Below are 24,666 nucleotides of genomic sequence, written 5' to 3'. Positions count from 1 at the left end.
AGCGCAGTGCACAGTCATCCTCCTTCCTTGCAACCTGCAGCGCGGGCGGGGGGCTCGCCGGGACGGCCGCCGCCCCCGCTCGCTCGCTCGCTCGCCCGGCCGGCCGGCCGGCTGCGCAGCCCCCGCCGCTGGCAGTGCCCCCCCGCCGGCGCCCCCGATGCGGACCCTCTTCCCGTCCTGTGGCGCTCGGCCGAGGCACTACGGAGAACCGCCTCGCCTCGCCTCGCCTCGCCCCGCCTCCCCGGGAGGGGGGGGGGGGGGGGGGAGGGGGGGGGGGGCGCTCGCGTAGCCCATCTGCCTGCACAGGCGCGCATTTTTCCTCTGCATGGGCGGCGGGCAGAGCAGGGCAGAGCCGAGCCGAGCCGAGCGTGGCGCGGTGGGAAGCAGCGTGCGTCGCGGCGGGGGCGGGATGCGCTCCCCCCTCCCCCCCCCCCCCCCGCGCCCAGGGCCCCTCCAGCTCCTCCGCAGGTGAGGAAGGAGGCGTATTGAATCCCGAGCCTGTGCTGCACTCCCAGCTTCACCTGGGCGGCTCGGCTCCAGGGCTGTCATGCAGTCAGCGAGATATCGGTTGCTCTGTAAACACTCCCTCCCAGTGCTTTATCTCGTGGGCTCTCTGCAGTTTCCCCCACCTGCTTCCTGGTGCCAGCATACCTTGACCACCTTCCTGCCGCCGTGGCCTCTCCGGCTAGCCTCCACAGCAAGACGGCTGGGCTCCTCCAGGGAGTCGCTGCGCTGATCTGTTTCGTGCCTCCTTTAACACGCTCGGTTTGGGTTCCGAGCCCCTGGGGGCCGGCAGCCTAGTTCAGACTTCAGGTTTCTCTTTGCAAGTTTCTTGCCCAGGAACTGGAGGGAGGGCGGAAGGGCAGGGCCTGGGCCTCCTGCCTCGTTGCCTCCCGCCCGGTGCAGGCCCAGGCGGAGAGCTGCTGGGGCAGAGCGTGTGCCACCTGCTCCAGGTTGCACTTTACCCAGGACACGGCACGCCCCACACGCTCTTTCCCCTGGAATGCCGGCGCCTCGCACAACGCCTTATGCAAAAGAATGCCTGGCTTTCCCCCCAGTGCTTGGCGGGATGGTTTGGGGCTGGGTTGTGGCTGCATGGCTTTGCTCCCACTTCTTTTTTAACCTTTGTGACGCACCTGGATTTGGACAAGGTGTGGGTCTGAAGCCGGCTTGAGGAAGCCGTGGGTCCTAGACAGGCCCCCCCAGCCCAAAGGGGCAGCCCTGCTGGCTCCCCTGCTGCCACCTTCTGCAAGTCATTTTCTTGCCAGACCCGTGTGCAGAGTTGCTTTGCGTCCCCCGCCTCTTTCGTCCTCCCCACCTCTTTCGTCCTTATAATCGGCTGCTGCAGGTTGGGAGGCTTCACCTGTGCTCTGTCAGCGGATTCGGGTGTCGAGAAACCCTCTGGAATGCGGCCTGCCTTTGCTCCTCGCTCAGGGAGGGCTCCGTCAGGTTGCGCAGTGCCGTGTCCTGGGCAGATGGGGACACTTTCCACGTCCCTCCCTCCCCCCCGCCCGCCTTCCCTCCATTTTCTTCGGCTGACTTGTCCTCCCTCTGCAGAGCTTCCCCGTTGTGTCTGTCAGCAAGCGCTTATCTCAGGGGGGGGGGATGTACGGACAAGGGGAAGGAAGGTTTCCCGAAACCACAAAGATTAACCTGTGTTACCCTCTCGCCCCTGAGATCTGCAAGCGTCTGTGCTTCGTGACCAGTCAACGTGCAGGAAAGAAGGCGCAGCTTCTCAGGGTGGCTTTCTGTGAAATGCTAGTGCTTGCTCTGTCCCGTGTCATTGCTAATACGAAACAGGCGAGTTAGCATCTGTTTCGTGTGTTTCCTGCCCTTTTGCACTAACATGAGCCACTGAAAACAGAAAGTGGAAGATCGCACGTTACAGGAAGCGGGATTCCCTTGGGACCGCTGCTGTTAGCCCGTGGAACTCCCAGCCCCAAGGTTTCAGTGGGCCGCCGAAGGCCTGTGATACGGCAAGTCCAGACCTTTAAGGAAGATGTACGTTTGCGTTTCCGGTTCTGACTTTTCGGTCCCCCCCCCGCTCCATGAGCAACCCTCTCCCGTCACAGAAAGCACAACAGCAGCAAAAGCAGGAAAGGAACTCCAAGGCCCCAACACACGAGCAGTGGCAGCCCCTGTGCCAAATCGGCAGAGCGACCCAGAAAAGAGCTCCATGTCGGTTCAAACCCAGCGGCATAATCCTTCAGGAAGAGGGCTCAGCAGCCATTGACCTTTCGCCCCTGCTCGAATGCCTGCCGGGGGAGCCCAGTGAGCCCAGGAGCACGAGGCCACGGCCCCAGGGGCCGCCTGCCTCCTTGGGACTCGCTGGGGGCCCCCGAACAGGGGCCACAGCCCAGGTGGGCTGCTGTAAGGGCCCTTGTGCCCAGAGTGCCCTGGGCCAAAGGCACATGGGCCGGCTGTGCCCCTCTGACGGGGGTACCCCTGCATGCAGCACCCGGATGCCAGCAACTGCTGGGCCGCCCCCCAAGGCAGCCCCGGCGGGTGTTCGAGCACCCCCCCTGCGGTGGCGCCAGCGTGCGCGGCGGAGCTGCAGCGTGGGCACTGTGGGCGCAACCCAAAACGGGGCATTCCGTTGCCGGGTTTGAGGACCCCCGTTTCTTCAGACAGGAAGTGGCTGGGAAAGGTTCGGCAGGTGGTCTGGCACGCCCGCGCAGAGAAGGTCCTGTCGGTTTCCTCTGCGGGGTAGAATTTTTGGGCCGTTCTTGCTGAACAGGAAGCCCCGGCCTGGTGCTTTTGAGGCGTGTGTAGGAGCGGGGGGAGGCCGCGTTGGGCGTACATTGGAAAGGGAGGGGGCTCTTTGGGGGCCGGCGTGCTGGGAGGGGCTGGCCCGCAGCTGCCCCAAAGCAGGGCGGCCCCCAGCCTCTGCACGAGGGTGGCCGCCGCGGTGGACATCTGCCCACGGCTGGCCGCCTTGTGCTCCCCTGACTCTTCTCTGGCCCCTGAGCTCTGGAGCCCCGCGGCTTTTCCGACGCCCCGCTCCTCCTCCTCGGGAGCTCGGGTGCACGGGCCGAGCCAGCAGCCCGTGCGTGTTCTGGGGACGAACGCGTGGCGTGGCTCTCGTCCCGGAAGGTGCCGGGAGCCCTGCTCAGAGGCAGCCGGTGTAAGTGGGTCGCGGAGCCTGCCGCCCGGGGTGCGGCCGGGAGCAGCTGGGCCGGAGCCAGCGCAGATGCCTGAGTAAGCGGCGTGCGAACGAGGAAGGGCGTTCCTGCCGGGCGGGAGGCCTCTGCGTGCAGGGAGCAGGCCTGGCGGGACCAGCCAGCGCCCGCCTCTGCCCCGCCTGGGCTCCGCTCCGGGTATCGGGGTGCAGCCTTGCCTTGCCTTGCCTTGGAGTTGGTGGGGGCAGGTCAGATCTGTGCCCTTGGGGACCCCTGTCTGTCTGTCCGTCTGTCTGTCTGTCCAACCGCCTGCCTGCTGTAGTGAAGGTCTGGTGGTTTGCCATGGGGGTGGGACACCCTGTCTGAGCAGGAGGGAAGGCTGCTCGAAGGAAGCCCGCAGGAGGGGGCGGCTGCGCCCCCACCTGGAAGTCCACAGGTGTGCTGAGCAAGAGCCCCCCGTTCTCAGGGCGCCTCAAGGGCGAGGGGACTCCGTGGCAGGCGTGCCTGGGTGCCCCGCTCGCGGCAGGGAGGCCCTGGTGCTCCTCGCCTGCAAAGCCAGCGTGCCGGCTCCGCTTCCCTGAAGCCCTGCACTCCGGGTGAGAGCAGGAGGCCCCCCGGAGGGCCCCTCACCTGCCGCGGGGCTGGCCGTTGGGCCACAAGCCGGCCCTGGCGCCCTCCCCAGCCCTAAGGAGGGCTCGACCGCTCGGGCCGGGCTCCGGAATCTGGGGGCGCAGGGGGCCCCGTGGCGGAGAGGCCCCGTTCCTAGACGCCAGTGGCTTTCCTTGGGATCGGGGGGGGGGAATCCCCCGCAGCTGCTCGCCGGCCGCCCAGGCTGGCTCCTGGTGGGGCGCCCAGGGAGGGCGTGGGGGAGACGGCCCCTGCCTTCCACAAGCGCGGGGGCCATGCCGCCTCCCAGAGCTAGGGCTGGGGTGCGCACCTCGCCTGCCTTTCCTCCCCCTGCGCCTTTCCTCCCCCTCATCCCGCCCTCTTCCTCCCCGGCCGCCGCTGCGATGCGTGCGGAGCGGCTCTCGGTGCCCCCCACGCGCGGCCCCCGTGCTCGGGGGGGGGGGCTCGTGCCGGCCGCGCTTTCGCTGCGGAGCTGCTTGTTGCTAGGGAGAGCTCGCCGGCGGCCGTGTGGCGGCTTTAATCGAATGGCGGCCCCTCTGCCGGCGGTCGCCCTGCGCTCCCCTGCCCTTGAGCCCGCGGGGCGGGGGGCGGCCTCCGGCCTTTCCACGGGGAGGACCCCCCCCCCCAGGCCAGCGCTCCGGCGGGAAGGGGGGCCGTGCCCCGGGTCAGCCGGCGCCTCTGCGGCTGGAAACCCTCCCTCTGACCCGCCGGGCAAGCGGTCCATGGCCCCCCCTTGCGTGCTGGCACGGGGGCACGGTGCACTTCTCCTGGGGGGCCCCTAGGCCGGCACGGGCTTCTGCCCAGGCGACCCGCAGGAGGGAGGGGGGCGAGCCCCTCTGGGGGGCCCTCTGGGAGCCAGGCTGCCCCGCCAGCCCTGGGGGGCGGCGGTGGGCCTGGCGCGATGCGAGGAGTGTGCGTGGCTGCTGGCCGCTGCTGGGCTGGTGCGCCGGAGGCAGGAGCCGTGGGGCCGGGCTCGCTCTCCCGCACCCACACGCCTCCTGCAGGGGGGCCTGGGCCGGCCGACCCCCTCCCGCCTGGGGGTCGCCTGGAGGGTCTGCCACCCGGCGAGGATCGCCATGTCACGGCAGCCGGAGGGTCCCCAGTGCCGTGCGGGCGGAACGTGCTCTGCCGGCTGCCAGCGGCCTCTCCCTCCGCGCAGGGCGGCCTGCCCAGACCTGCTCTCTGTCTCCGGCGCGGCTGGGTGAGCCGCTCAGGCAGCGGCAGGGGCGCTGTGGGCCGTGCGCAGGCCAGGCGGTGAGCCGGCGGCAGTGGCTCCCTGTGCCCTGGAAGTGCCCCCAGGAGCACCATGGAAGTTCCCCCAGGGACGCTCGCGAAGCGGCAGGGGGAGGCGCTGGGGGAGAGCCTGCCCCCTCGCGGTTCCCGGGGCTCCTGGCGCACCCGTCGGATCGGGCCACACTGCCACGCTCGCCTGCGCTGCCAAGCTTTCCGACTCCCCTGCCCTGCTTTCTGGGATCGCTTCCCTGAGGGAAAGGCGGCCTCGTCCCCTTCGAGCAAGGGAGGCTGGCCTGTGAGGAGCGCTTGCCGGGGGCCGCGGGCACGTCGGCCGTGCCAGGAGACGGGCAGCTGTGACGAGGCCAGTGGCGTCCAGCCCGGCAGGTGGGCGGTCCCGGTGCCTCCTGGGACAAGCCCAAGGAGTGAAAGGACCAGCAGGCCGTGGGCCTGTGCCGGAGGCATCTTCGGAGTCAGAGGGCCGAGCCCCCGCACCGTGTCCCACAAACCCTCCCCTTCCCCGAGGCCTCCATCTTGGAGGGGCAGGCCAGGGATCGAGCCCGCAGGGGCGCGTGCCGCTTCCCCTGGACTGGCCCAGCCCAGCAGCCACGTCTGGAGGAAGAGGCCCGTGGCAGGGGGCTCCAGCTGGCCCCACCAGCCCGCCTAGCTGCCCCGCGCAGGCGGGTGCCTTAGCGTTGCCATGCATGAAAGGAAGCCCCCGACGGAGGGCAGGGACGGGACAGCCGCTCACTTCCCCTCTGGCTCTGCCAGGAAGTGGGGAGGGGAGGCCAAGGGGCAACGGCTCGGCGGCCCTCATGGGCTCCTCGGGACTCAAGGCAGGCACTCTCGGTGCCGGGGCGCCAGTCCCTGCGGCGTTGCCCGTGGCCCTGCTGCCACTGAGAGCGAGCCCTTCTCCTCCTCCCCCCCCCCCGCCTGCACCGGGCAGTGGCCGGCGCCGGTCCCCCAGCACCCCCCCGGCCTGCAGCGCTGCGTTGCTGGGGTCGCGCTCCCGAGCAGGAGCAGGCGAAACTCATTTGCGCATCCAGGGGCGGCAGGGGCCGGGGGGTGCTGGATCTCTCAGGTCCAGATCCCAGGAAGGGGCGCACACGCGTGCCCAGCATTGCCGGCCCCCCGTGCTCTGCCTGCAGCGGGGGCAGGCCCTGTGGGGCGCTGCCCACAGGGCGACTGCCCCGGCCCCCCTCCGCTCTGCTCCTGCCGCCTCCTGCAAGGCAGCGCCGTCCTGGCTGCCCTCGCGCTCCGGGGGGCCGGCCTTTGGCCCGTGGCCCTGCGGCTGCCCCACACAGCAGCGCCGCACGAAGCCCGGGCTCCGGGGAAGGAGGCGGCGCGGGGCGGCCCTGCCTGGCCGCGGTGGCACGGGCGGCAGGTGGCCCGCGGGAGCCTTCCCCCGGCCTCCTTCCCAGCCTCGTGCCCCGTTGCCGGGAGGCCTGTGGGCCATGCCAGGAGGGGAGGGGGGCTCCGGAGCCGCTCAGAAAGAGCCCCTTTGTCCTGGGGTCAGATCTCCGAGCCGCGTGCCGAATTTGGCAGGCCGGGCGGAAGTGATTAGCGGCACGGCGGCTGAGCGGCCTCAGTGCCGGACACGAGGAGGAACGCCGAAGCCTGGCAGCGCGCAGCCGCCGTCCCCATTTCAGAATGGGGAGCGGTGGGGGGGCGCAGGTGACTGCGGGGCCTCACCGGGCCGCTGCGGAGGGAAGAGGCTTGCCCGGCGACCTGCCTTCCCTCCTCCCCCCGGCCAGCGGCTTCCTGGGCTTCGTGGCCCGAGAGCGTTCCCGTGACCGCAGGCAGAAATGGCTTTGGGCCACGTCGCAGAGCAGCTGTTCCCCGGCGGGGCCCCCAGAGGCGCCGTCCCCTGCCGTGCTGCAGGTGTGGGGTTCGGAGCGCCCTGCACGGCTGCCCCGCTTGCCTGGAGCAGCTGCCTTTGCTTCCCCGCCAAGCGGCTGGCCTGGCCTGGCCTCGGCGGCACAGGGAGGGCCGCGGGCGCCCGTCCGTCCGTCACGCGGTTGTGCTGACCTGGAAGGAGCCCTGCACAAGACTTCCCCTGGCTCCCCCCCCCACATGTGGGGTGCCCCTGTGCTGGGCGGGAAGTGGGCCAGAGAGGCCCCTTGGCTGGAGGAGCCTCCTGCAGGGCCGTCAGGGGAGGCCCCCAGCGGTGGCACCGAGCCCTCGCTGGGGGGTGGGCGGCCTGCGGAAGCGCAGGTGCGGCAGCCGGCTGCTCTGTTTACCTGCGTGAGTCTGGAGCTGCTATTTTGGGACTCCGGCAGTGCGTGGAGGGCGGCTTGGGGCTGGGTTTTTTTGGCCTGCCCCAAATGCAGAGAAATCCTCCATCGGAACAGAAGAGTTCAGAATCCTTTCCTTAACCTTGGGCTGTGGAAGGTTTCGCGCTGGCAGGAAAAGCGGTGCTTTTCATGCCGAGGAGGATGGCGGCGCAGCGTGATTTTCTCACGCGAGCTGCTGTGCGTCTGTGCAGCTGCTTGCTTCTGTAACTCCTCTGGGTTCAGACGCACAGCTCTGGTTCTCCGTCTTGGGACGGGGCCTCCGTGCTCCGTGAGGCAGCTTGCGTCGCCCTTCCCGAGCGACCGACCGGGGCGCCAGGGAACCCTGTGTGGCTGCTCTGCGGCCCGGCCTTCCCCAGGCTGGAAGCGGGCCTTCCGCCTCACCTGCCGGCCGAGGCGGCCGCGGGAAGGTCGCCGCAGGGGCTGGCGGGCGCCTCCGAAGCCAGAGGAGGCTCTGGTGTGTCCAGCTGGCTCGCTGGCCAGCCCAGCCGGGCCCGCATCCTTCGCTGGGCCGCTCTCCCCTCGCCGGCTTCGGGAAGTGTATGTGTTACGTGGCTGAACCTCCCTTGCCCTCTTCTTGCCCGAAATCCCTGGCTCGCTTGCGCATGCCGCTGGGCATCTGGCCGAGGTGCGTTCACACAACCTGTGAGGCTCCCTGGCCCACACCCCCGGGGCCTCGCCGCGCCTCCTGGGTCTCTGCCCCCCCCCCCCCCTCCTGCCCGCCCCCCCGAGGCTCCAAGGAGGCGCTCGTGGGCGAGCAGGGCCGGCCAGCCGCGCCTCCCCCTCTCGGCCGTCCTGAGCGGATCCAGGGCAGATCCGGCTGCGGCCCGCTGAGGCCGCCTCTGCGCTCGCCACGAGCGCCTCCCCTCCTCTCCTCCCACGCTAATGAGAAGCTATTAATATTGGGCCCAGGAGACGTGGCCCACTGGCGGGGCGGGGCCGCCGCCTCCCCTCCCTGGGTTGGGAGGGGGGCTGCGTGGCAGGGCCGGGGGGGCGGTCCGAGCCGGGCTGGCTGTGCAGGGCTGCTGGGAGGCCGGAGCGCAGCCCCAGGGAGGGCGGGCGGGCGGGCGGGCCGCCTCGGGCAGAGGGCCGCCTGCGCTGTGGAGGCGTCGGGCTCTTCGCACGGCGGTGCCTTGCACGCCTCTTGTGTGTCGCCCGGCGGGCACACCCCTGTGGTGCCGCCAGGCGGGCCAGGGCAGAGCAGAGGGCAGGCGGGCGGGCATCCGTGGGGACCTCAGCGGGGCCGGGTTCTGTGGGCCCCAGGGCATCGTGCTTGTGCCTGCGCCACGCCCCTGCTGCAGGCAGGCGGACTCTCCCCTCGAGCAGGGGGCCCTTCACCCAGCACGCCCTGCGGGTCCCCCGCGGGTCTCACGCTGCTTCCGGGCCCTTGGGCTTCAGAGCTCGGCCTCTGAGCATGTGCAGCCGCTCCCTCCGTAGCTGCCCACCGGCCCCGTCGCGCCGCAATGGCACGGCCGGGGAGCCCGCTCTCCCTCCTGCTCGGGCACCGGTCAGGGCCACGCGGGCCTTTTCCCGGGCCGCGGGTGGGTCCTTCTTGGGGGGCCAGGAGGTGGTTGCGCTTCAGGCCCGGGGGGCGCTTCGCCCCTGCAGCACATGTCGGGGCGTTCAGGGCTGGCGCTAGCGTCAGAGAATGAGCCTGGCCCCGGCTGCCTGGGCAGGGGGGTCCTGTTGGGGTTGGGGCCCTCCCCCTCCCCCTCCCCCTCCCCCTCCCCTGCCAGGCGGCCAAGTGCAGCACGCTTGTCCCAGTGCCCCCAGCAAGGGGCCCCCGCCCCGAATCCCTCTGTGTGAGCGGCAGCCGCACTCGGAAGACGCTAAGCCTGGCCCGTTTCTCCTCCGCAGGACCCGGCCGGCATCTTCGAGTTGGTGGAGGTGGTCGGCAACGGCACGTACGGGCAGGTGTACAAGGTGAGTGCCCCACGCCGGCCCCTCGGCAGCCGCTGGGAGTCGGGGGGGGAAGCGCCTGTTGGGCCAGAGGGGGACAGGGATGCCCCCGGCCGGGCGGGGCGGCCTTGAGCGTGGGGCGGCCTGCGGGGAGACGCGGGCCCCTGCCTTGGATTCGGCCGCAGTGGGAGTGACTGGCGGGCCCCCGCAGACTGCGGTGCCCCGCAATCAGGCAGCGAGGTGCCCCCCAACAGCAGGGGCCGTGGCATCCAGGCCTATCTGGAAAGCGGCCCTAAGGAGCGGGGGCTTTGTGGCACGGACGTGCTCCTGCATCCTGCCCGGGCCCAGCAAGTCGTGGGCGTGTGCAGAGTGCCGGGCCGGGCCAGGCTCCCGGCCGCACCTGAGCCTCCCCGGAGCCCTGCTCCGCGAGCAGCACAGCCGGCTGCCCCGGGTGGTTCCCACGGAGATGGGGGCTGCGCGTTCGTCCCCCCACAGCCCCTCTGGCTTCGGGGCTCGGTCCCTCTTCGTACAAACATCCCGACCCTCTGAGCCAAAATGACCTGGGCTGAGCTTCCTGCCGGGCAGGGGGGCTGCTGGGGGGTCGAGGAACCCCGCCGTGCCTTCCCCTTGGGGCCCGGACATGGCCGCCGGGAGCCGGGGCTGCTGGGACCTGGTGCAGCTCTCCCTTTGCCACCCGCGGGGGGCCGGCTGCAGGGTGCCCCCGCCTGCAGGGCGCCGCAGGGGGTCCTTCGAGGGGCGGGCGGCTCCGCACCAGCCCCGGTCCTGCCCGCCGGGCGCTGCCGAGCCTTGGACCACCCCGAGCCAGCCGGCCCGGCCTTGGCGCTCCCACGGGCCCGTCCCTGTCCCCGTCCCCCATCGAGGCCGGGCCGGCCGAGGCTGCTCGGGCGTCGGGGGGAGGATGGGGTGTCCCCAGGCGCCCACCAGTCCTCCCTCCTCGGGGGCTCGGCATCCGCCGCCCCGTTTTCTGCTGGCCTGCTGGGGCGGATGGGAACAGGCGTCCTCTCCCATGTGCAGCGTGCCAGGCTGGGGGAGTCTTCGGCCTTGCTCCCCCCCCCCGGCCCGGCCGGCCCCCAGAGCAGCGGTGTGCAGGGCGCCTGTGGGGGGGGCGCTCCGGCCGTGGGGAGCCCCCGTGGCAGCACAAGGCGTCTGCCACAGGCGCAGGGCTCGGGGCCGAGCGGCGGCCCCTCGGGGGCCACGGGGGGGCTGCTGGGCGGCCCCCTCCCCCACCCGGGAGGGCTGTGCGGGGAGGCAGCCGGATCGCTCTGTTCGGGCAGCAGCGGGGGGGCCTCTCCGCGCAGGCGCCCCTGAAAAGAAGGGGGAGGCGGTTGCCAAGCAACGGCTGCCCACGCCGGCTGCGTGGCATCGCAGACAATGCCGGCACGTGGCTGACGGCACAGCAGCTCGGGCGGGGGGCCTGCCGAGGGGCCTCGTGGCCTTGCGCACCCCCCCAGGGCATGGCCTCTCCGAGGGGGCCGGGGCAGGGCGGGGCAGGGGGCGAGGGGGGTGCCTGCTCTGTGCCTGGGGGACCCTCCATGGATGCCCGGCCAGGGGCTGGGGGGCCCTGATCCGGCCAGGTGCGGAGTCTCTCCGCAGCCCGCTCCCACCTGCCCTTCCAGTCCACGCCCTCCCGGGCCTTGCTGGCCCGTCCCTGGGTTGCAGGCTCCGCTCTGGGGCAGCTGCCCGTGAAGCCCCCCCGCCGCTCCGGGGGGGTGCTGCTCCTGCGCTCAGGGCGGGCCCCCAGCCTTTTTGTCCTTGGGGCACTGGGAAAAGTGGGGTCCAGCCTGGGGGGAACCGGAATGTGGAGCCCCGGGAAGGTTTATTTGGGGGCCGCCCCTGCAGGCACTGGGCTTCCTCGGCTCCCCAGGTGCCCAGTGCGTCCTCCGGGCCCGGCTGGGGTGCCGGCGTGTTTCCGGGTCAGGGAGAGTCGGCCTCCCACCCTTCTCCCCGGCTGCAGAGCCGGGCCTCCTCCTGCCTGGTGGGTCCGAGGGGGCGACCCGACCGGACCAGACCTCCAGGCGGAGGCCCTGAGGGGGCTGGCGGCGGCCCAGTGTCCAACGCCCCTGGCCCTCCCCCGTCCTCCCCCCAGCCGCCCTGGGCCAACAAGGGGGCGCTGCCCGGGGCAGGGAGCGAGTGGCCCCTTGCTCGGAGCCGCCGTGCCACTCGTCCTCCGCGGGGCACCCCGCTCTCGGGGCGGGCCAGGGTCGCCTCCGCAGCCGGGGGGCGCCTGGGGCCAGTCCTGGCCCGTCTCTGGCCGCGGACCGGCTGGACCGTTCGCTGTGCTGGTTGCCCCCGGCGGGCCGCGTGAGGGGGCTGCCGCTGGAGGCTGGCCGGGATGTGCAGCGGGTGCAGAAGACCTGCAGGCCCCGGGGGCTGGGGGCAGACACTCTGGGAGCCCCACCTGGAGGCGTGTGCAAGGCCCGGGAGGCCGCCTGGGGCCAGCGGAGGAGCGGTTCTGGCTCCCTGCCCTGCCGGGCGAGTGCCTCGCCGGCCCGTCCCCACGGCCCCGTCGTCTGCACTTGCCCGCCTGACTTGGAGGAGGGTGCGGCGGGAGACGCTCCGTGGGGCTGGCCGGGCCCGCATCTCCTCGGCCGGGCCCAGATCGGCCGCTGCTCCCCGGGGCAAGAGAGGGGTGGCCCCCTTCCGCCAGGCAGCGCGCAGTGCCGGACGGGCTGAGCTCGGCCAGCAGGCCGGGGAGGATCGGGGCCACTGGCGAGGCTGACGGGCCGCCATCTCTTCCTCCGCCTCCCGCAGGGCCGCCATGTCAAGACGGGGCAGCTGGCCGCCATCAAGGTCATGGACGTCACCGAGGTTCGCGGCGTGGCGTGGGGGGGTGGCGTGGGGGGGGACGCGGGCCCGGCCTGCGGGGCCCTCGGCTGGACGGGGGGCGGGCGAGGCCCCGAGCAGAGGCCCCCGCGGCTGGAACGGGGCAGCGGAGGGGCCCGGCCCGGCCCCCGTGCCCCCGGCCGCCCTCCCGGCAGCTGCTCTGCTCCTCCAGGACGAGGAGGAGGAGATCAAGCAGGAGATCAACATGCTGAAGAAGTACTCGCACCACCGCAACATCGCCACCTACTACGGGGCCTTCGTCAAGAAGAGCCCCCCTGGGAACGACGACCAGCTCTGGGTGAGGGCTGGGCCGGGAGGGGCGGGGAGGGGCGGGGAGGGGCGCCCGGGGCCCCGCCGAGGCCCCCGCTGACCCGCCCGCCCGCCCCCCACAGCTGGTGATGGAGTTCTGTGGGGCCGGCTCCGTGACAGACCTGGTGAAGAACACCAAGGGCAACGCGCTGAAGGAGGACTGCATCGCCTACGTGTGCCGCGAGATCCTGCGGGTGAGGCGGGCGCGGGCGCGGGGCGGGGGGCGCGCTGCCGCGGGGGGCCGGGCCGGGCCGGGCCGTGACGTGACGCCACTCTCGCCGTCCGCTCCCACCGCAGGGGCTGGCCCACCTGCACGCGCACAAAGTGATCCACCGGGACATCAAAGGCCAGAACGTGCTGCTCACCGAGAACGCCGAGGTGAAGCTAGGTAGGTGGGCAGCCCTGCGGGGGGGGGGGGAGGCCCCTCTGCCCCGGCCAGCGCGCCCCCCCGCCTGGCGCGGGGCGGCCCCCGAGGGCCCCCGGCCTGCCGCCCGGCTCACCGGCCGCCCGTGCGCCCGTCCGCAGTGGACTTTGGGGTCAGCGCCCAGCTGGACCGCACGGTGGGCCGCCGCAACACCTTCATCGGCACCCCCTACTGGATGGCCCCGGAAGTGATCGCCTGCGACGAGAACCCGGACGCCACCTACGACTACCGGGTAGGCGCCGCGCTGCGGCCCGGGGTGCCCGTGGGGGCTGCTGGGGTGCGGGCCGGTGGGGGGGCCTCGGGGACGGGGTGGCGGGGAAGCCTGGCTGTCTCGGGCCGTGGGGGGCTCCAGGCAGGGCAGAGCAGAGCCGGAGGCCGGTCTCGGGCTGCCCTCACCCGCTCCTCCGGCTTCCCCGCAGAGCGACATCTGGTCCCTCGGCATCACGGCCATCGAGATGGCGGAAGGAGCCCCGCGTGAGTGCCACGCCGCGAGGGGGGCCCGGCCCAGCTTCCTCGGGCGGGACCGTGTCCCCGGTGCCGTGGCTGATGGGAGCCGGGCCCCTGGCTCTGCCGGAAGGGTGCAGGTCCACTTGCAGAAGGCCCGGAACCTGCTTCCTGGGCCTCTCTGGGGGGACACGGGTGGGAGGGGGCCCGGCCTGCCTCGGGCCGGGGAGCTGGCAGGGCAGGACCCAGCGGCCAGGCGCCCCCTAACGCCGCCCTCTTGCAGCCCTCTGCGACATGCATCCCATGCGGGCCCTCTTCCTGATCCCTCGTAACCCGCCGCCCAAGCTGAAGTCCAAGAAATGGTACGTGCGCCGTGCGGAGAGGGTGCCCCTGCGGGTGCCCTGTGGCGGAAACTCGGGGCCCTCCTGCACCCCCCGCGGGCCGGAGGGGAGGCGGAGAGCGGGCTGGGGCGCGGTCCTCGCCTCGCGGCCCTCCCGGGGCCCTGGCCCGCCTTTGCTTGCTGTTCCTTGCCCCCGCCCCCCGCCCCACACGCCCCCGGTCCTTGCTGCCCCTCGTGCCCGTTTCCCGGGAGCCCGGCCCTCGGCCGCGTTGCCCGACCCGGGGCCACCCCAGGCACAGGGCCTCACCTGCCCGGGGGGGCGGGTCCCGTCGTGGCCGGTGCTTCTGGAAGGTTGCAGGCCGAGCCGACTGGGGACATGGCCCCGCGCGGTCCCAGGGGCCGCCGCTGAGGGCCGCCCGCCCCCCACAGGTCCAAGAAGTTCATCGACTTCATCGACAACTGCCTGATCAAGGCCTACACGAGCCGCCCGCCCACGGAGCAGCTGCTGAAGTTCCCCTTCATCCGGGACCAGCCCACGGAGCGGCAGGTGCGCATCCAGCTGAAGGACCACATCGACCGCACGCGCAAGAAGAGGGGCGAGAAAGGTGCGTGGGCCGCGCGGGCGCAGCGCGGCCCCCCGTGGGGCGGGGTGGGGCGGGGTGGGGAGGGTTTGGTTGCGCCGGCGCCCCCTGACCCTGCGCCGCCTCCCGACAGACGAGACGGAGTACGAGTACAGCGGCAGCGAGGAAGAGGACGACGGGCGCGGCGAGGAAGGGGAGCCGAGGTACCGGGCGGGGCTGCCGCGGGGCGGGCGAGCGGGGGGCGCGTTGGCCTGCGGGGCCCCGGACCTGCCCCCCGCCGCCTGGGCCGGGGGCCTGCGGGGCGGGGGGGACGGCCAGGCCGGGGGCCACAAGGGGGCCGCAAGGGGGCGCCCGGCCGGAGCGCTGCCGGAGCGCCTGGGACGCCCTCTGCCCGCCCCGCAGCTCCATCATGAACGTCCCGGGCGAGTCCACGCTGCGCAGGGAGTTCCTGCGGCTGCAGCAGGAGAACAAGAGCCACTCGGAGGCCCTGAAGCAGCAGCAGCAGCAGCTGGCCTCCCAGCAGCGCGACTCCGAGGCCCACGTCCAGCACCTGCTGCACCAGCGCCAGCGGCGCATCGAGGAGCAGAAGGAGGAGCGGCGGCGCGTGGAAGAGGTGAGCCGGCGCGGCCGGGCCGTGGGGCGTGCGCCCGGCGGGGAGGGCCCCCCGCCCCTCCCCCCCGGGCCCCCCGCCCCTCCCTCCGGGCCCCTCCGACCCCTCTGGGCCTCCCCTTCGCAGCAGCAGCGCCGGGAGCGGGAGCAGCGCAAGCGGCAGGAGAAGGAGCAGCGGCGGCGCCTGGAGGACATGCAGGTGCTGCGCCGCGAGGAGGAGCGCCGGCAGGCCGAGCGGGAGCAGGTGAGCGCGGCTGGCCCCGGGGTCCCCGGGCGGCCGCTGGGCCGGGGGCTCGCCAGGCGCTCGGGCCTCGCTTCCCTTCTGCACCCCGGGCCGCGCGGGCTGAAGTCGGGCGCTGGGGCTGGGCTGGGCTCCCGGTGCTTGCTCCCCTCTGCCCTGCCCTGCCCTGGGGCTGCGCTTCTGCTGGTGCTGGGCTCCCTCGTCACTTCTGCGCCTCTCCTCTTCTTTCCCTTTCTCTTCTTCTTTCCCTTCCTTTTCTCTCCTTTCTTCTCTTCTCTTCTCTCTTTTCTTCTCTCCTCTCCTCTCTTTTGCTCTCCTCTCTTTCCCTTCCTCTCTTCACCTCTCCAGGAGTACATCAGGCACAAGCTGGAGGAGGAGCAGAGGCAGCTGGAAATCCTGCAGCAGCAGCTCCTGCAGGAACAAGCCCTCCTGCTGGTAAAGCCACGGGCTGCTGCTGCCCGCGGGCCACGCTCCCCCTTCCCCAGGCGGGCTGAGCCCGTGCGGCCCGGGCAGCCTCTCAGGCCCTCTGCTCTGCTCTGCCCCCCCTCTCCCCCCCCACCCTCCCTCCAGGAGTACAAGCGGAAGCAGCTGGAGGAGCAGCGGCAGTCGGAGCGGCTCCAGCGGCAGCTCCAGCAGGAGCACGCCTACCTGAAGTCCCTGCAGCAGCAGCAGCAGCAGCAGCAGGAGAAGCCCCCGCGGCCCCACAACCGCAGCGCCAACCCCGCCGAGAAGCCCACCTGGGCGCGGGAGGTGCGTCCGCCTCGCGGCCCCGCGGGCGTCTGGGGCGGGGGGTCCGGCGGGGGCGGGCGCGGGCGGCCCCCGGCCCCCCCGGAGCAGGGCGTGGGGGGGGCCGGCCCCCCCCCCGCCCGCGCTTCACCCCCCCCCCGGGGCTTCCCCCTCGCAGGTGGAGGAGCGCACCCGCCTGAGCAAGCAGAACGCCGCCTCGCCCGTGGCCAAGGCCAAGCCGGGCCCCGGGCCGGAGCCGGCCCCCCAGCCCCGCGCGGAGCCGGCCCCGCACGCCCCCTCCCCGGCCTCCCAGACCCCGCCCATGCAGCGCCCCGTGGAGCCCCAGGAGGGGCAGCACAAGGTGGGTGCCGGCGCCCTTCGCGCCGGGGCGCCTCCGGAAGCTTCCGCCGCCTGCCTGGCACAGCCGCCCCCGCATGCCGCTCGGCGCTGCCACCTCCGCTTCCCGCGCCCTCGGCCCGCCGGCCCTCTCCGAGGGAGGGCGCCCAGAGCGTAGCGGGAGCAGGGCCCGAGGGCCGGAGGGCGCCCCCGGCCGGAGCGTGTTCCCCGCGAGGGCACCTAGCCCGGCCCAGCCCGGCCCCCGCCCACCCGTGCCGCTGCCCTCCGCAGAGCCACCTGGCGCACCGCGTGCCGCTCAAGCCCTACGCCGCCCCCGTGCCCCGCTCCCAGTCGCTGCAGGACCAGCCCAGCAAGAACATGGCCGCCTTCCCCGTCCATGACGCTGCCGCCACCGCCGCCGCCACCCCGTCCCCGCCGCGGGTGGGCATGATCCGGCAGAACTCCGACCCCACCTCGGAGGGGCCGGCCCCACCGCCCTCCCGGCCCGCCGGAGAGCAGCGAGGACCCTGGGTCAAAATGGATCCCGAGCCGCCCCCCAAGGTAACGGCGGGGCAGCGGGGGGCGAGCCGGGGGGACGGGGACCAGGCCCCCCCGCCCCCCACGGAGGCCCGCCGGTTGCGCACGGTCCTCGCGGCGGCTGCCCCCCTCGTGCCGCCGCGTGCCGAGGAGCCCCGGCCGGGTCCCTCCCGCTGGGGCTCTGCCGCCCCCCGCTTTGGCCGCCCCCCGCTGCGCTGCTGCTCCCCACGCTGTGCTGCCGGCCACGCCGAGGGCTGCCTGCTCCTCGCTCCCCCGCGCTCGTCTCCGCAGGCGGCGGCTGCCCCCACGGGGAGGGGTGGGACTGGCGCGCTGGGGCCCCTGTGCCGTTGCTGCCGGGCGCCAACCTGAGAGCCCGCCGGCATGGAGGCCTCAGGAGGACGAGGGGCCCGCAGGTGGCTGAGCCACGCGAGGGCAGCCCCGGGGCCACGGCCAAGCGGCCTGGCAGTCAGCTCCGCCTGCGCCCGCCTCCCCACAGCTGCCCCCCTCTCCCCGTCCAGGTGCCCCAGCGGACGTCCTCCATCGCCACGGCACTCGACGCCAGCGGAGCAGCGAGCGGCGGCGCCGTCAGACCGGTCCACGCCATCCGGGCCAGGTAACCGTAGCCGCCCCGTCCCGGCAGCCGGGTCCTGGGGTCGCCCTCCTCTGGGCCTCGCCTCCAGGCCGAAGGTGCGGAGAGACCCGGGCACGGGGTGACGCAAGGTGCCGACTGCACCGGAGGGCCCTCGGGCAGCATCCCAGGCCTCTCCGCTCCACCAGCCTGGGGAGGAGGTCTGTGGGCCCTCCGGAGAAAGCCCCCCAAATTCACCCCAAGGCTGAGCTGCCAGCAGGCGCGGCCGTGTCCCCGCTCCACGGGTGAGCCGGTTGGCGCTCCGGCACGGAACAGCTTCTCCTCGGCTGCCCTGCGGCCGGCCTCTCGCCCCACCGTTGCCTGGGAGCCTCATGGCACATGTGGGCATCCAGCAGGGGGCACCCTGCCCAGCAGGGGCTCATCCCAGAGGCTGGGGACAGTCCATGTCTCCCGCCACGCAAGCGCCGGCGAGGGGTGTGGGGGAGCCTCGGATGCCGCGAGGAGCTCCCACCAGGCAGCGTGAGCATCGCCGGAACCGAAGGAGATCCCCGCAGCCTCTTCCGGAGGGAGGGCCGCTCCGGCTGGGGCTGCCCCAGGCCCTCCCCTCCGGCCCCGGCGGATGCCCTGACGCCCTTCTGCTCCCCTCCACAGGCCCCGTAGCAAGTCGGCCTGGCATATCCACCTGCAGAGCCGGCTGGAGCGGGGCCCCCGGTGGGGGACCCCTTTGCCAGCCCCTCCTGCCCCCCAGCCTGCGGGCCGGACCCCGTCCCGGGAGCCGCCGGCCCCCGTGCCGAGCGCCAGTAGGTAATGGAGTGGCGCACCGGTGCTCGCTGGGGTGTCGCGGTGCCGCTCACTTGCTCGCTCGCTCGCTCGCGGCCGGCTGCTCTGCTGTGGTGCGCGCTCTGCGGTGAAGGGTCCCGGGTGCTGTGGCTGCTGGCAGGTGGAGTGCCCCGGGGCGGCGTTGGGGTGGCGGGCCGGCGCCGGCAGGCTCAGCAGCCACGGCCCTTCTCCCTCACAGCAACCCCGACCTGCGGAGGAGCGACCCCGGCTGGGAACGTGCGGACGGCCTGCTGCCCTCCGGGGGGGCCCACCTGCCCCTGGCGGGGTCCCTGGAGCGCAACCGCGTGGCAGGTGAGGGCCACCACGGCACGGGCTCCGGAGGGCGGGCTCCGCGCAGGGCTCCCCCTCCCGCGCCTCCAGCTTCCCGGGGCCGCGGGGCACGCCGGCACGTGCTGCGCCGGGGTGCTGCGCCAGAGCCGGGGCTCCTTCGGCCCGGCTCCCCCCCTGCAGCGGCCGGAGGGACCGAGGCGGAGCCGTCCTGGGCCAGGCGGGCCGGCGCGGCCACGGCCTTTGCCGCGGCGCAGAGGGACCTCGCGCGCTCTTCCCGGAGCGGCTGCGCCCGGTTCCGTAAGAAGGCCCGTGGCACGCGAGGGGCGCTGGTGCCGGCATGCCCTCCCCCTGCTCCCCCCGGGGGGCGCCTTCCCCAAGAAGGCGCCCTCCTTGGCCGGCTCTGCAGCCGCCGCATCGCCTGCCCGGCATCCGGGTGCGAGCAGCTCTCCGGCCCACGTGCGTCGCTCCGGAGGCTCTTGGCCCGTGGCCCGAGTTGCGGCTGCCGGCCAGTCCGTGTGGCCTGTGGGAGGGCGGGCAGTCAGCCGAGGGCGGCACTCCAAGTCCCATCTGCCCTGCAGCTCCCCTCAAGCTGGACAGCCCCTCGGCCCTGCTGCAAGGGAGCAAGCCCCGGCCGGACGACCACCGCTCCCGGCCCGGCCGGCCAGCCGTGAGTACCAGTACCTGGCGAGGGGCAGGGGCTGGGCCCCACCGCGGGGCCCCGGGGGCGGAGGAGGCCTGGCCAGCAGGGGAGGGCGCACGGCTGCCCGCCCTCCAGCCGGCTCCGCCTGGAGGCTCATGGCAGGGGCAGGGGCTTCCGGGCGTGGGGCTTGGCGCCTGCTTCCCCTTGGGGCCTCGGGGCGGGCACGTCGGCAGCCCCTGGGCTCTTCTGGGGCGCTCCCTCCTCCGTCCCCGCGAGGGCAGGGGCCGTGTGCCGCAGCCCTCGGGCTCTGGGAGCGGCTGGCAAGGGGCGCTCGGGGGGCCGGCGAGGGGCTAACTTTCTGCCTTCTCTCTGTCTCTCTGCTTTCCTCTGCACGACTCAGAGCTATAAGCGGGCCATTGGCGAGGTTAGTTAGTGCCCCCCCGCCGTGCCCCCCCGCCGTGTCGTGGCCCCGGGCGGGTTGCTGGCCTGCCCGCTCACTGGTGCCTGCTCTGGCCGCCGCGGGGGGCCAGCTGTGGGGCTGGCCACGCCTCCCGTGGGCCTGCGGCCTGGCACCTCTCCTGGCGCCTTGTGGGGGCCCCGTGGCTTGGCTTCCAGGCGCTGCTCGTGGCGGCCGTGGCCTTAGGAAACGGGGCGGGAGGGCAAGCCGGCAGCCGGGCACGCGCTCCTTCCTCGGTGCCCCCGTGGCATCGTCAGCCAGGGCCGTGTCCCCCCGCAGCTCTCTTAGCCGTGAGCGCGGCCCCCGCGGTAGGAGTGGGCCGTACCCACGGACGGAGCCGTCGTAAAAATTGCCGCAGACAATTGTCCTGGTCAATGAAAGCTGGCAAGGGGGCGGAGGCAGGCGGGGGGAGCAGGAGGCCCCCAAAGCACACACTCCCGCCCCACCCACCCGCAGCGGGGCGCCTCCGCCACTTCCCACCTGCGAGGAGGCGGCACTGGTGAGCTGGGGGGGCCTATGGATACTAGCATTTCCCCCCATTTTTATGGGGGCCCCGCACCCCCAGCCCCCGCGGTTGTGGCGGACCAACTGCACGTGATGCGGCTCGCGTTCCCGGGGCTCTGCCTGTGCAGGGAGACTTCGCCAGCGCTGCCCTGGGGAGCCCGAGGCCAGGCTCCGGGGTCCCTCCGCCCTCCATCTGCCCCCGGAGGGCCCCAGCGACGGCAGCGCAGCCTGGGGCTGTTTGGGTCAGCTGAGCAAGCGTGAAGTTGGGGCGCGGTCAGGCCAGAAAGGGTGGGCAGAAATGCCCGCGACCGTGCGCATCCTGGGGGGCCCTCCCGGGCTGTTGCCCGCCTGCCCGCCTGCCTGCCTTTCAAAATTTCTGTGCTACCACTGATCCCTACTCCAGGCGGATTCTCCTCGGGCCGGGGGGCCTCCAGGGCCCCTCTCTTCGGGACTGTGGGTGCTTCCATCGCAGAGGCGCCTCCCCCCGAACCGGGGCAACCGGCGCCTTGCGCGCGCGGGGTCCTGCTTTTCTTCCGGCCCTGTGCTGACAGGCGCCCCCCCCCCCGCTCCCCACGCACGCCCACTGCTCTGCCTTTCCCTGTGCCTAGAATTTTGTGCTGCTGAAGGAGCGCCCAGAAGACGCGGCCCCCAAGCCCCTTAAGAAGGCCATGGATTACTCCTCCTCCAGTGAGGAGATGGACTCCAGCGAGGAGGAGGAAGAGGAGGAGGAAGAGGCCGAGGGGGAGCCTGGCACTGATGCCCCTGGGGCTCGGTGAGTGGCGGGGGCTGGGACACCCAGGGCTCGGGGTTGGCAGGCAGGGCTGGGGCCTTCCCGGTCCCGACCGGCTCGACCCGGCAGGGCTCTGCGGTCCCTCTGCTGTCCCTGTTTTGGGTCTGACGTGCCCCTCGCCGCTGGGTGGGCTTCAGGGCTGCCGCCTCTGCCGGCGGGGCTCCTGCCCCATGCCCCATCCTGCCGGGGACTCCTCGGCGGCAGGCGTCTGCTGAGCCACGCAGGCGTCCCGGGCGGGCCTCATCCTGCCAGCCCTCCCCCCCGGGGGCTTTTCCGTGGCGCTCCGGAGGCTTGGAACGCGCCCGGCCACATCGGCTCGCCTGCCTCTTGCCGCAGGGACGGGGACACGGACTCGGTGAGCACGATGGTGGTCCACGACGTGGAGGACCTGGCGGGGGGCGGCAGCGGCGGCTCCGAGAGCTCGTACGGCGAGGGCACGATGCTGGTGCAGCGGGTGAGCCCCTGTGCCCCCTGGCGGGACCGGCCCCGTCTCCCCGCCCGGGACGGCTCGGCCTCAGCGCTTCCTGGGCCCCGCTCGGAAGCCACGGCTCCTCCCCGCGCCACGGCCGGGCCGCTCCCCCCTCGCCCGCTTGAGCCGCGCCCTGGGCGCCCACGCCCGGCCTGGCCCCGCGGCTCCCCGTCTCCCGGGCTCCCTTTGCAAGGCAGGGGCCGGCGGGCGTATGGCGGGCGCTTTGGAGCACCTGCGGCCGCATCGTGCCGCAGTCACACGGGCGGTGCGGCCTTGGGGCAGGGGGTCTGTGGGGGAGTCCGGCCCCCACTCAGCCGCCCCTTCGCCCGCCCTCCAGACCCCCGAGGAGGAGCGGGGGCTCCTGCACAGCGACAGCAACGGCTACACTAACCTGCCCGACGTGGTCCAGCCCAGCCACTCGCCCACGGAGGCCAAGAGCGGCAGCGGCGCCTCCTCCCCGGTCAAGGACGCGGCCACCGACGTGAGCCTGCGGGCGCGGGGGGTGGGGGGCGGGCCGGAGCCCGTCGGTCGGTCGGTCGGGCCCCCGCCTCGGCCGGTGCTGATGGGGGGGCGGCCCGCCCGGGAGCAGGCGGGCCCCGTGGGAACACCTCGGAACGGCCCCCGGATCCCCTGGCGACGAGGAACCTGGGAGGGGGCTGCCCTGGGGGGCCGTGCCGGGGTTGCCCCCGCCTGACCTGCTGCCTCTCCCCGTCCCCGCCGCCGCAGTACCAGTCTCGTGGGCTCGTCAAGGCGCCCGGCAAGAGCTCCTTCACCATGTTTGTGGACCTGGGCATCTACCAGAGCTCGCCGGGCGGGGGGGACACCATCCCTGTCGCCGGTGAGTGGGGGGGGCGTGAGGGGAGGGGAGGGGAGGGCACCCCCTCCCGAGGGGGCGGCACCTTGTGCCGGCGTGGCGACGGACGGAGCGCCGGCTTGCACGTGGCTGTGGAGTGCAGCAGAGTCGCGGTGCTGGTCAGCGGCCGGCAGGGGGAGCCCCCAGCCCCTTCCTCCGTCCCAAGCGTGGCGAGGCCGCCCCACGCCGAGCGGGCGCGGCCGGCCCCGAGAGCCGCACGCGAGTGCCCACACGGCCGGGCCGGGCCAGGGCAGGGCAGGGCAGGGCAGGCGGGTGCCGCTGGCGGCCTGACCTCTCCCCGCCCGACGCAGCGTTTGACCCGGGGCGGCTGGAGCAGCTGCAGCTCGAGGCCCGGAAGGGCTCGGTGGTCAACGTGAACCCCACCAACACGCGCCCCCACAGCGACACGCCCGAGATCCGCAAGTACAAGAAGCGCTTCAGCTCGGAGATCCTCTGTGCCGCGCTCTGGGGTGAGAGCGGGGGCGCGCGGGGGGCGGGGGCGGCCTGGGGCGGGGTGGCCCAGCCCCTCACGGCCGCCGCCTCGGTGCCCGCAGGGGTCAACTTGCTGGTGGGCACGGAGAACGGGCTGATGTTGCTGGACCGCAGCGGGCAGGGCAAGGTGTACGGGCTGATCAGCCGCCGGCGCTTCCAGCAGATGGACGTCCTGGAGGGCCTCAACCTGCTGACCACCATCTCTGGTGAGAGGCGCTGCCGCCCCCCCCCCCTTGCCCCCTTCGCCACAGCGCCACGCCGGGAGGGGGGCGGGGCAGGGCAGGGAAGGGCCCCCAGCCCCCCGGGCCCTCTGCGGTCCTGGGCGCAGCCGTGGGGCCTCCCGCGCCCCCGCGGCCCCCGGACCGGCGGCCTGCCCACCCGCTGCTCCCCGTGCGCAGGGAAGAGGAACAAGCTGCGGGTGTACTACCTCTCCTGGCTGCGCAACAAGATCCTGCGCAACGACCCCGAGGTGGAGAAGAAGCAGGGCTGGACCACGGTGGGCGACATGGAGGGCTGCGTCCACTACCGCGTGGGTAAGCCCCCCAGGCGCCGGCGGGGGAAGCGGCCTCGCCCGCGAGCCGCGTGGTCTTCGGCCTTCTTCTCTCCCGCCACCCTCGGCTCCGCCGGCCTCAGCGGGGCCCCCCGCCACGCCCGGGCCCCATCCCAGCTGCGGCGGAGGCGTCCGGGCACGGGAAGGGTCTTCCTGACCCAGCCCAGCAGGCAGCCCCCGGCCCACAGCCGCCCCCCGCAGGGGGAGGAAGCCCCTGGCCGCATGCCGCCCCTCCGTGACTCGGCCCCCCGTCCCGGCAGTGAAGTACGAGCGGATCAAGTTCCTGGTCATCGCGCTCAAGAGCTCCGTGGAGGTGTACGCCTGGGCGCCGAAGCCTTACCACAAGTTCATGGCCTTCAAGGTGCGCCGCGGGCCGGCGGGGGGCGGGCGGGCGGGCGGGGGGCGCTTCTCCGGGCCGGCCCCCCGGCGGCCCCGGAGGCCGGGCAGAGGAGGAGGGGCCCCGGACGGTGCGGGCGTCCGGTGGGCTGGCGGGGGGCGGGCGGCCCGCCGGCCGGGAGCCTGAGCGTGCCCCCCCGCCCGGCCCCTCGCAGTCCTTCGCTGACTTGCCGCACCGGCCGCTGCTGGTGGAGCTGACGGTGGAGGAGGGCCAGCGGCTGAAGGTGATCTACGGCTCCTGCGCCGGCTTCCACGCCATCGACGTCGACTCCGGGAACAACTACGACATCTACGTCCCGGTGCACGTGAGTCGTGGCGGAGGGCGTGCGGGGGGGGGGCCGGCGGGGCGCCGCGGGCCCCCGCCTGAGCGGCCCCCTCCCGCCGCAGATCCAGTCGCAGATCACGCCGCACGCCATCATCTTCCTGCCGGACACGGAGGGGATGGAGATGCTGCTGTGCTACGAGGACGAGGGCGTCTACGTGAGCACCTTCGGCCGCATCACCAAGGACGTGGTGCTCCAGTGGGGCGAGATGCCCACCTCCGTCGGTGAGCCTGCGGGCGGGCGGGCGGCTGGCCGGGGGGCCGGGGGGCCGGGCCCCGCAGCCAGCTCACTGCCGCTGCCGCTGCCGCCCCCAGCCTACATCTGCTCCAACCAGATCATGGGCTGGGGCGAGAAGGCCATCGAGATCCGCTCGGTGGAGACGGGCCACCTGGACGGCGTCTTCATGCACAAGCGGGCGCAGCGCCTCAAGTTCCTGTGCGAGCGCAACGACAAGGTGGGTGGCGCGGCCCCGCGGGGCGCCCGGCGGGGCGGGGGGGCGGGGGGAGTGGGCGCCCCCGGCGGGGGGCCGCGGGGGCCCCGGCTAGCCCGCCTCGCTGCCCCGCAGGTGTTCTTCGCCTCGGTGCGCTCCGGCGGCAGCAGCCAGGTCTACTTCATGACTCTGAACCGGAACTGCATCATGAACTGGTGAGGGGGCTCGCAGGAGGAGCGCGGACCTCGCCTCGCCCCGCCCCGCCCCCACCCACCGACCGACCCACCGACCGGCCCACGACGCCAGCGCCCGGCCCCCCTCGCCCTCCCCGGCCCTCCCCACGGCGGGGGCTCTGCGTCTGCCTGTGCTGGGAGGCCGGGGGCTGACGCGCCGGAAGGACCTTGCGGAGGAGCCGCCTGCACCCGCTCCCCGGGGACCCCTCTCCTCCTCGGGCAGCTGGCGGGGGGGCTGGGAGGCATGCCCCCCTGCGTCCCCGCCCTGAGCGC

At 73.6% G+C, this 24,666-nt stretch overlaps 1 protein-coding gene across 7 annotated transcripts in view; it reads left to right on the top strand.

Annotated features, from left to right (window-relative positions):
- The window catches only part of MINK1 (misshapen like kinase 1), a 24,839-nt gene extending 384 nt beyond the window's left edge, over positions 1-24,455 (top strand). Inside the window, exons 2-34 of one of the 7 annotated variants that reach the window (XM_044417192.1) lie at positions 9,125-9,190; positions 11,939-11,995; positions 12,183-12,308; positions 12,403-12,513; positions 12,617-12,707; positions 12,845-12,975; positions 13,163-13,217; positions 13,471-13,549; positions 13,957-14,132; positions 14,242-14,311; positions 14,511-14,721; positions 14,848-14,961; positions 15,307-15,393; positions 15,529-15,708; positions 15,863-16,045; positions 16,312-16,581; positions 17,076-17,170; positions 17,798-17,950; positions 18,165-18,277; positions 18,835-18,923; positions 19,297-19,320; positions 20,466-20,629; positions 20,984-21,101; positions 21,454-21,597; positions 21,843-21,954; positions 22,281-22,439; positions 22,524-22,667; positions 22,860-22,994; positions 23,272-23,372; positions 23,563-23,712; positions 23,795-23,954; positions 24,045-24,184; positions 24,296-24,455. In XM_044417192.1, coding sequence (XP_044273127.1) covers positions 9,125-9,190; positions 11,939-11,995; positions 12,183-12,308; positions 12,403-12,513; positions 12,617-12,707; positions 12,845-12,975; positions 13,163-13,217; positions 13,471-13,549; positions 13,957-14,132; positions 14,242-14,311; positions 14,511-14,721; positions 14,848-14,961; positions 15,307-15,393; positions 15,529-15,708; positions 15,863-16,045; positions 16,312-16,581; positions 17,076-17,170; positions 17,798-17,950; positions 18,165-18,277; positions 18,835-18,923; positions 19,297-19,320; positions 20,466-20,629; positions 20,984-21,101; positions 21,454-21,597; positions 21,843-21,954; positions 22,281-22,439; positions 22,524-22,667; positions 22,860-22,994; positions 23,272-23,372; positions 23,563-23,712; positions 23,795-23,954; positions 24,045-24,184; positions 24,296-24,379 — 4,092 coding nt within the window. In that variant the 3' untranslated portion in view covers positions 24,380-24,455. Of the gene's footprint in view, positions 1-9,124; positions 9,191-11,938; positions 11,996-12,182; positions 12,309-12,402; positions 12,514-12,616; positions 12,708-12,844; positions 12,976-13,162; positions 13,218-13,470; positions 13,550-13,956; positions 14,133-14,241; positions 14,312-14,510; positions 14,722-14,844; positions 14,962-15,306; positions 15,394-15,528; positions 15,709-15,862; positions 16,046-16,311; positions 16,582-17,075; positions 17,171-17,797; positions 17,951-18,164; positions 18,278-18,834; positions 18,924-19,296; positions 19,321-20,465; positions 20,630-20,983; positions 21,102-21,453; positions 21,598-21,842; positions 21,955-22,280; positions 22,440-22,523; positions 22,668-22,859; positions 22,995-23,271; positions 23,373-23,562; positions 23,713-23,794; positions 23,955-24,044; positions 24,185-24,295 lie in introns of all 7 variants that reach the window. The other 6 variants (XM_044417191.1, XM_044417195.1, XM_044417198.1 and 3 more) reach the window with 6 other exon arrangements.
- The last annotated feature ends 211 nt before the right edge of the window (positions 24,456-24,666 follow it).

The sequence above is a fragment of the Varanus komodoensis genome, unplaced genomic scaffold (assembly GCF_004798865.1).
Source record: "Varanus komodoensis strain SLA01 unplaced genomic scaffold, ASM479886v1 scaffold87, whole genome shotgun sequence".
In the NCBI taxonomy this organism is placed as follows: domain Eukaryota; kingdom Metazoa; phylum Chordata; class Lepidosauria; order Squamata; family Varanidae; genus Varanus; species Varanus komodoensis.
This window is presented reverse-complemented; position numbering and strand designations above follow the sequence as displayed.